This window comes from Castor canadensis, chromosome 7, assembly GCF_047511655.1.
Source record: "Castor canadensis chromosome 7, mCasCan1.hap1v2, whole genome shotgun sequence".
Lineage (NCBI taxonomy): Eukaryota > Metazoa > Chordata > Mammalia > Rodentia > Castoridae > Castor > Castor canadensis.
Genome location: NC_133392.1, coordinates 129,397,649 through 129,407,068, shown reverse-complemented (window position 1 = coordinate 129,407,068; position 9,420 = coordinate 129,397,649). Strand labels below are relative to the sequence as shown.

The 9,420-nt window shown below is 52.6% G+C and overlaps 2 protein-coding genes across 2 annotated transcripts; both read left to right on the top strand.

The window, feature by feature from the left end:
- Positions 1 to 1,039: 1,039 nt before the first annotated feature.
- Positions 1,040 to 4,313, top strand: Dph2 (diphthamide biosynthesis 2). The gene is made up of 6 exons (XM_074080372.1): positions 1,040 to 1,367; positions 1,638 to 1,750; positions 2,013 to 2,236; positions 2,438 to 3,121; positions 3,208 to 3,384; positions 3,465 to 4,313. The coding sequence occupies exons 1-6, from the start codon at positions 1,221 to 1,223 to the stop codon at positions 3,587 to 3,589; spliced, it is 1,470 nt and encodes a 489-aa protein (XP_073936473.1). The 5' UTR covers positions 1,040 to 1,220; the 3' UTR covers positions 3,590 to 4,313.
- A 1,505-nt stretch (positions 4,314 to 5,818) lies between these two features.
- Positions 5,819 to 8,950, top strand: Atp6v0b (ATPase H+ transporting V0 subunit b). Its single transcript, XM_020178065.2, has 8 exons — positions 5,819 to 5,999; positions 6,644 to 6,692; positions 6,875 to 6,958; positions 7,088 to 7,165; positions 7,352 to 7,421; positions 7,548 to 7,599; positions 7,801 to 7,991; positions 8,650 to 8,950. Exons 1-8 carry the CDS (start codon positions 5,933 to 5,935, stop codon positions 8,674 to 8,676), a joined length of 618 nt encoding a protein of 205 aa, XP_020033654.2. The 5' UTR covers positions 5,819 to 5,932; the 3' UTR covers positions 8,677 to 8,950.
- The last annotated feature ends 470 nt before the right edge of the window (positions 8,951 to 9,420 follow it).

Here is a 9,420-nt window from a genome sequence, read left to right as displayed (position 1 = left end):
CTTGGACACTCCAGCTTTCTCAGTAAGATAGAGTGAGCAGGGCTAAGTTCTCCCCACTCCCATCCATGAGATCTGAGTTCCCTTGATGAGGGAACTGGTTATATGCATATTCATCCCTGCTCTTTTCCCAACTTTTGCATGAGTTCTGTGTCTTCCATTCTTTCTCAGTCTCTTCCCACGCCAGCTAGCATCAGTCCCTCTTTGTCATCTGCCATCCCATCCCTTCTCAAGTTCATTCTCACTTTACTCCTGATGTCTCATTTCTCCTGGACTATGTGGAGATGTTTCACATACTTTTAGTCTTTTTGCCCTAGCACATGGTGTTCAGGTGTCTTCTGTTTGTCGTTTTTCCCCCTCCCCCCTCATTCCTCTCCAAGACAAATGTGGATATAAAGTAGGAGAATGAGGGGGTTTAAAGCCTAGCTTCTGAAATCAGATCTGGCTTTGATGCTGATTGTGCTGCTGACCTACTGTGTCTTGTAGACCTACTGTCTACTATTAGGTAGTTTAATAGTACCTCAGCCTAAATGTCCTTGTCCGCAAGATGGGATAATTCTTACTCCAAAGACTAAACTCTTAGGAATATGGTGCCTGATGAACAGTAAGTGCTCAGTTTGCCTGACTGACAAATTGCTGAGCATAATACCAAATGGGATATGCAAATTACTACTTTGTAAAGTGTTATAAATTAATTTGACCCTCAGGACAATCCTATCAGGAAGTACTATTGTACTTCTATTTTGCAGATAAGTACAGTATTCAAACCCAGGCAGTTTGACGCTGAGATTAAAAACTATGCAATGCGCATGAGATGCCTATAGTGGGTAGGAGCACATTGGGAGGGCAGGCTACAGGCTGACCTGAGAGCACCCAGGTCGGGTGCTGGGGCTAAAGGAACTACAACACCCATGAGGCCCCGCGCCTTTCTCCTTCGCACTTCCTACTGACCCTCGTTACAGGTCATTGGTTCTCTGTGGGGCCAGGAGGCGGTACTAGTTTAGGATTGGTAAAATAACTATCGCGCTCCACCACTCCGCCCCCAAACCCGGAAGTAATCCTGGTAGGTCCATGTGCACTGTTAGTTTGGAAGGGTTCAAGGGCTTACTGACCAGCTGCTTCCCAGTCTCTATAAGCGACTGTGACCCACCCCGGAGGGCTACTTTTGAGGGACGCAAATCCGAAGTTGACCCCGTTGCATCCCGCCACCCAAGCTGTACCTCATGGAGTCAACGTTCAGCAGCCCTGCGGAGGCTGTCCTAAAAAGGGAGGCGGGCGTCCCGGGACTGCTCACTCCTCCCGCCGACCTCGACAGAGTATACGAGCTAGAGCGAGTCGTGGAATTTGTTCGCGACGTGGGGTGTCAACGGGTGAGGGCAGACTTAGGGAGGAGGGATGACTTGCCTCTGGGGATGGGGCACCCAAAGGATCGGGATTTGGCGGGGGGTGGGGGGGGGGCTGAGGGTGGGGAGATCGGAGACTTGTCCGCAGCGCGTGGACCACCTGCCACCCACTCCGTGGAGCCCACTGCTCCTCTGGGATCAGGAACTTTGAATGTTGAGTGGGAACAGGTGTCTTGGAAGGTTTTCTTTCGATGGGGGAGAGAGGCTGTTCCTGACTCCATGACTTTATGCTTACAGGTGGCCTTGCAGTTCCCTGACCAGCTCCTGGGAGATGCAGGGGCTGTGGCTGCACGACTAGAAGAGACCACAGGATCGAAGATGTTCATTTTGGGGGACACGGCCTATGGCAGGTGTGAACGCGGGCTTACGTGGCTTAGGCCTGGGGATCCAGGCCTCATGGTGTTTCTCTGCTATGGAAGTGTCTTCCTCCAAGGGCTGTGTTTCCCTGATAATGATGTTGAACATGATGACTCCTTTCCAGATACTAGCTTCCCTCCATGACAGTATCTTCCTTTCATTTCGCTATTTTCTTCACTGGCTATTATTTCCCATTGATAACAGCAACTCACCTCCAGATGTGAGCCAATCTCACTGATGGTATCTCTCCTGCAGCTGCTGTGTGGATGTGTTGGGTGCTGAACAAGCTGGAGCTCAGGCCCTTGTACACTTTGGCCCTGCCTGCTTAAGCCCTCCAGCCCGCCCACTGCCTGTTGCTTTTGTCTTTGGTCAACGTTCTGTGGCCTTGGAGCTCTGTGCCAAGGCCTTTGAAGCCCAAAACCCAGACCCCACAGCACCTGTGGTACTGCTGAGTGAGCCAGCCTGTGCCCACGCTTTGGGTGAGAGGTTATGCCTGTGCAAGAAGAAAGGGTGGGCCCATAGCTGCATGCCTTAATTTCTCCGATTTCAGTACACTCCCCCAGAGCTCTTGATAGGGGGTCGGCCCCAGCCTTTGCTTTTGGGTCACGTTTAGTCTCCTGGGGAAGAGGGATTTCCTGCTTTGCCAGGCTCCACCCCTGACATCACCTCCTCTCTTCCAGAGGCCTTGGCCACTCTACTGCACCCGAGGTACCAGGATCTGCTTGTCTCCAGTCCAGCTCTTCCTTTGCCACTGGGGTCCCCCAGTTCAGAGCCTGGACCCCTGGAGTGTTTTGGGCGCTACTTCCCCCTTGCCCCAGGGAGGCATCTAGAAGAATATGGTGCTTTCTATGTGGGGGGTTCTGAGGCCAGTTCTGATACTGACCTTGACCCAGACCTGAGCAGGCTGCTCTTGGGTTGGGCACCAGGGCAGCCCTTCTTCTCCTGCTGCCCAGATACAGGACAGACACAGGATCAGGGTGCCCGAGCTGAACGGCTAAGGGCGCGAAGATGGTATCTGGTAGAAAGGGCCAGAGATGCCCGTGTGGTAGGGTTGTTGGCAGGCACATTGGGTGTGGCCCAACATCATGAGGCACTGGCACACCTACGGAACATAACTCAGGCTGCCGGCAAACGTAGCTATGTGTTGGCCCTGGGGCGGCCCACCCCTGCCAAGCTTGCCAACTTCCCTGAGATGGATGTTTTTGTGCTGTTAGCCTGTCCTCTGGGTGCCCTAGCCCCACAACCTTCTGGTAGCTTTTTCCGGCCTGTATTGGCGCCATGTGAGTTGGAGGCTGCTTGCAACCCTGCTTGGCCACCTCCAGGCCTGGCTCCTTACCTCACACATTATGCGGACTTGTTGCCTGGTGAGTGGTAGGGCTCTAATTCAACTAGAAACTTGGGGCAAGGAGTTGAGAAGCCAGTATGAATTTCTTTTCTCCCTCTGTTCTAGGCTCTCCCTTCCACGTGCCCCTCCCACCACCTGAGTCAGAGCTGTGGGACACCCCAGATGTGTCTCTCATTTCTGGGGAGCTCCGACCCCCACCTTCCTGGAAGTCATCAAATGATCCTGGATGCTCTGCCCTGACCCCGAGGCCCCTGCTAGAGCTCATTGAGAGCAGTCCTGCAGGTAGATGTGTAAATGTCTTACCACCTGGTGGAACCCTTCTCTAGATCCAGCCCACTGAGTCTGAGCTTCTTTCTCTACAGCTTCATTCCTTAGTTCCCGGAGCTGGCAGGGACTGGAGCCCCGCCTGGGTCAGACACCAGTGACAGAAGCTGTAAGTGGAAGACGAGGGATTGCTATTGCCTACGAAGACGAGGGAAGCAGCTGATGCTGTGTGAGGTCAGAGACACAGAAGGAGTTAGGAATATCTGCTGGGACCCTTAGTGCTCTCTTCACCTACTTCTTATCACCCTGCCAGGATCCTTGAAGAAGTGGATGGAGAGAGGGCAGTAACCCCTCACCGAGGATAGGATTCATGTCTTTTCTGTCCTAGCACTATTGTGAGGCTCACCATACAGTGGCTCAGTAAATGCCTGTTGTTTGACTGATGAGAAAAACGGTTAGGGGTTTCCCTGAAGTCTTCTGGGCCATCTGTCCCATGACCAGCCCAGTACCTGTGGCCAATCCCAGTTCTTGAGTCTGCAGGTGAGGTTCTGCCCTTGTTAAGAAGCAAGTGTTAGATGGCCCAGGCCAGGATTTCTCATCTTCAGCACTGCTGACATTTTGGGCCGGATGATGTCTCCAGATATTAGTAAATGCCCCTTGCTGGGGCATAACTGCTCCTGGTTGAAAACCACTGGTCTAGACCTGCACTGTCCAGGACAGTATTAACATGTGACTATTCAAATTTAAGTTTAAGTAGATTAAAAGCTCAGATTCTTGGTCACACTAATCACATCTCAAATACTCAGATAGATGCATGAGGGGAACAGGGCAGCTATGGGAGATTTCCAGCATCGCAGAAAGTTTTATTGGATAGTGCTGATCTATATTTGACCTGGACTTATTTCCCAGGGACATCACAGAAACTCAAATAAACCAAATACATTTTCTCCTTTGGTTTCCTTTTATTTGTCAAGCACTCAGATCCTGTGGGTTGAGATATGAGTTGTATTTAACTAGGTTCTTATCCTCAGTGTGGCTGAGAAGAGAGACCGTTAAATATGCACTGATCACATAGTAAAACAGTATTGTCTGTGAGGAGGGGCCCCTGGGGCAGCTGGATCCCATAGCAGGCATCTGACCAGGACTCATGAGGCTTCCCAAAGAGGAGACACCTAAGCTGGATCTTGTGGAGGAAAAAAATAATTGTCAGAAGAAAAGAAGTGAAAAGAACATTTGGTCTTAAACCCAGGCATCAGCCAACATGGTGGTGCTTCAAGTGAAGTGGAGTTGCTGGACCCCAAAAGTTGAGAGGAGTGAAGTAAAAGACTCACTTCCTCATTTGCCACATTTGCTGAGAATCTTGTCTTTTTACTGGCATTGTCCAGATCTGGTTCCTCACCCTTTTCTAATGGTAGAGGCAGAGCTGTAAATTGGGCATGGAAGCCAGGACAAGGTGGGCACCACTCATGTATTATTCTACAAACACCCATCGAGGGCCTGTTCTATGCCAGGTACTAGAAATACAGTAGTGAGTATGACAGAAATCATGGTGCTTCCTTTTTTTCCAGGGGAGGTAGACAAACAATAAAATACTCATATTCCAAATGGTGGCAAGTACATACTATGGGGAAATACAAAGCTGGGAAGGGGAAAGGGAGTGTTTAAGGGAGGTGGGAATTGCAATATTAAAGTGGGCAGGGAACGCTTTGAGTAAAGACTGGGTGTTACAGAGTGAGCATGTGGATAGTTAGAATAGATGCAAGGACTGCAATGGGGTAGGGGTACCACTGGCACGTTCAAGGAATAGCAGGAGCGTAGTGGAGGCAGGAGGGCAGCCAGAGACAAGGTGGGATATTAGGGATCCAGAGGTGTAGCTCGTTGGTAGCAGTGCTTACTTAACATGGTGAGGCCCTGCGTTGTGTCCCCAGACCCCCTACGGGGTGGGGTGGGGGGGTGTAGAGACACGATAGGTAAGGGACGTGAGGAGCTGCATCATTGGGATGTAGTTTGGCATTTACTGTGAGTGAAATGGGATCCATCGAAATAGATAAACCCGGAACGGCATGGCCTTATAAAGATCACCAGGACATCGTGGGAGCCCACAGCTGGCACGCTACCCTGTCTCTAGGTTAGGGAAGGCGTGCTGTAGGTGTTAGCCAGGCAATAGGATGAGCACGAAGAGGACGCGCTTCAGGCAGAGGAAACAGTCCGGCACCCTCCCGGAACTGGATAGGACAACGGTGGCGAGAGGAGGCCCGGGAATAAGTCAGGGCCGGTGGAAAGACGCGAAAAGCACGAGCCAGAGACCCCGGCAACCTGGTGAGGAAGGCGCCGGAGCCTATCCCGAGGCTCGACTACAACCACCACAATGCTCGGCGCGGGGCGTCTGCCGTGTCCGCGCTCTAGCAGCCGCGCAGTGCCCGGGGGGTCACGTGGTGTTGTCCCGTCACGTGGGCGCGTCAGGTGGCGCTGCGGGGTGGGCGGACCGACTGCGGGGCGGACGGTGAACGCAGGGAAGCTGTTTAGCTCTGGCCAGACGGGTCCGATCCCCGCCGTCGTTGCCGCCATGACCGGGCTGGCGCTGCTCTACTCTGGGGTCTTCGTCGCCTTCTGGGCTTGCATGCTCGTCGTGGGTGAGGCCGGGCCCGGGCGGACGCGAGCAGCAGTGGGGCCCCCGAGGCGGCCGCCTGGAGCCTTGCGGGGGAAGGGGGTAGCAAAATACCGGGCCCCAGCGCGGAACTCCGCCTTGGGCTCCCGAGCCTGCCTTCCGCCTTTGGGATCTTGGCGGAAGCCGGGGCTTGGAGAGGAGGGCGGACGGCGATAGGTAGGGGCCGCGAGGGCGCCACTAGCCCCTTTCTGTCACTATGGCATCTTCGCGTCTCACTGCTGCCGTCCCTTTCTTCCTCGCGACTGGCCTGCTAGGGTCATGAGCCGGCCTCTCAGGTTCCTCTTCTGCCGTGTCTTCCTCCTCCCCCACCTATAGTGTGTTGGGTAAACAGCGGTGCGGACCGGGCCGGCGGGATCTGGCGGGGCCTGGCCAGAGCGCTTGCCTCCTCCCGGCCTCCAGGGTTTTCCCACCTGCCGGGCGTGCCTGTGGAGGGTCCTGGTGTCATTGAGGGAGCTGTGTTACTGTGGGAGTGGCAGGAAATGGAGGCCTGAGCCTTGGGCTTCTCCCTTAACTTAGATGTAGGAGGCAGTCAGCTGGCCAGTACTTATTTCTGTCGTCTGGGGAGCTTCTCTCCAAAGCAGCCCCTCACCCTTATTTTCACTGCTGCAGGAATCTGCTACACCATTTTTGACTTGGGCTTCCGCTTCGATGTGGCATGGTAAGAGAGGGCAGGAAGAAGATTCCCCTATCAGCTGCTTCTCTCTTTTGTCCCCCAGCTGCTCAGAACACTCCCTTTGCAAGCATCCCTGCTGGCGGGGTTGGAGGGGAGTGGGAGGCTTAGAGGTTTGTGTCCCCTTCCTGACCAGAGCTGAATTGCTTTCTTCTCTGTTTCCACACCAGGTTCCTGACTGAGACTTCCCCCTTCATGTGGTCGAACCTGGGCATTGGTCTAGCAATCTCCTTGTCTGTGGTTGGAGCAGCCTGGTGAGTGCTGCGGTGGTGGGACTGGGGGGAAGGCCTGAGTCATGGCAGGTGGTGGTTACTGGGTTTTTAGTCATCGTGGAGGCCCTGATAGCTTGGGCTCTGCTCATCAGTTTCTTCTCCTTCCACCAGGGGCATCTATATTACTGGCTCCTCCATCATTGGTGGAGGGGTGAAGGCCCCCAGGATCAAAACCAAGAACCTGGTCAGGTAAGTTTAAGGGCCCTCAGCTGTCAGAGCCAGCTATGGTGTGTTTGACCTCAGGACATTCTGCTTCTGACCAGCCTCCCCAAAGGGTGGAAATGTGAATCAAGGAAGGATTGCAGAGAACTTTCTGGGAAAGAAGATTGGTTTCTCATCTCTTTCTTTTCCACCCCTTACTGTCACCACTGCCAGTATCATCTTCTGTGAGGCTGTGGCCATCTATGGCATCATCATGGCAATTGTCATTAGCAACATGGCTGAGGTAAGGATGACCAGGGTGGGCATGGGTATCCATTCTAGTGTGTTTTACACATTGCCCAAAGATTGGAGGAAGGGGAGGCGGGTGCATAAAGGGTGATTTCTGATTGCTTTTTTTGCCCCCCTTCAGCCTTTCAGTGCTACTGACCCCAAGGCCATTGGTCATCGAAACTACCACGCAGGTAGGTGGGTGGGTGGCATGTGAGGTGAAAAGCTGGGCCTTCTTCTCCCTCTTGCCTCCCAGCTTGGACTCCTCATATTGGTATTGCTCAATTCTGCTTTGCAGAATTGGGGGGTGAGAGTTGGCCCCTTTAGCCCATGTTGGGCCTTGTCTTCATCTCCCCTTGAGCCTAGCTTGGCCTGAGTTCCTTTCTGTCCCTTAGGCTACTCCATGTTTGGAGCTGGCCTCACAGTGGGTCTGTCTAACCTCTTCTGTGGAGTCTGCGTGGGCATCGTGGGCAGTGGGGCCGCCCTGGCTGACGCACAGAACCCCAGCCTCTTTGTAAAGATTCTCATCGTGGAGATCTTTGGCAGTGCCATCGGACTCTTTGGGGTCATCGTTGCAATCCTTCAGGTGCTAAATCTCTCTGGGACAAGCTAAATCCCTTGTCCCCAGCCCAGCCTTCCCTTCCTCCCAGAGAAGCCAACGTGTTCACCTTCTCTGTAACTGTAGAACCCCTGAACATCTTTCACCACCTCATTCCTATCTCCTGGTTTCCCCCTTTTGTTTTTCCCTCTGTTGCTGTGTATATGTTTCTTTCATTTAGATAGATAGATCTTTCTGTTCTGTTATCTGTCATCCTTTTAGTGATGGCTATCCCTGGAAATACAGATGATGTCTTTGTGGTCTAGACTGGGTTGGAATTTTGTCTCTGTTAGTCCTGACATGTTTGACTGTCTCTTTGGTCTGTATGTATTTCTCTGTGACATTACCTGTCAACAGGAAAGCACATCAATTGTGTATCTTGTCTGATGCACAGTGTATGGGTTTGTGACTAAAATATGAGCCTCAGCGTCTAAATATGACTGGGTACTTGACTGGGTTGACTCTTGGCACTATCCATATGCTACTTTTCCATCTTTTTATCTCTCAGCCAAACCATTTGTCTGGCTGTCCCTATTCATCTGTCTGTCACAGTGCATCTGTCCTGTCTGGTCATCCTTTGTTGTCTGTCCATCCAGTCATGGGCTTGCTAGGTCCCTGTCTGATTTCTCCCATTCTTCTTTTGCAGACTTCCAGAGTGAAGATGGGTGACTAGATGATCTGTGTGGGTGGGGCTGTGCCCTGCTCTTATTTATTGCTGGTTTTCCTGGGACAGTTGGAGCTGCGCCCCTCAACCTTTCGGGGGCCTTAGTGTTCAGGGCCTTCCCTGCACTCACCTCTCACTGCCTGTTGACTTGGAGGCACTGCGATCCAGGCTGAATCTCCACTGTGGGGGAATGAGCTGTTGACGGCAACTGTGTGTGCAGCTGTGCACCCCCAACCCATCTTCCCAGTGTTTGTGAAATAAATGTGGTATTTGTGCAGCTCAATGCAGCTTCCGTTGCCCTCTTGCGCCACCTTTCGCAGAGATGAGTAAAGGGCCTATGAATCCCCACTTCATGCTATCCTCTTGCCACCTTTCTGGCTCTGAACACTTCATCTCTGCTCTGGACAGAGCTGGCCCCTTGGTGGGGAGGTAAGGGTGCTGGGCTAAGGACTCTGCGACTCTGGAGCATTTTTGTTGAAGAGTCTAGGGCTCCTAGCCCTATGTCCTTCAGGGTCTTGTCCACTGGGCCCAAATTGACCACAACTATTTACCTAGCTCTAACCTCAGGCATCAACACTTACTATGGAGGGGCTCAGAGCCTATTCCCTATGTGGTAGTTCTGTCCGTTGTCCATGCCCTCCCAGCAATCTGTATTCTGGTTCAAATTCCCAGGTTCCCGTCCAGATGCTGTCCGATTTCTGATTGTCTCCTAATCTCACCTAATTGTTACCCTAGAAGCCCCAGTTACTTACA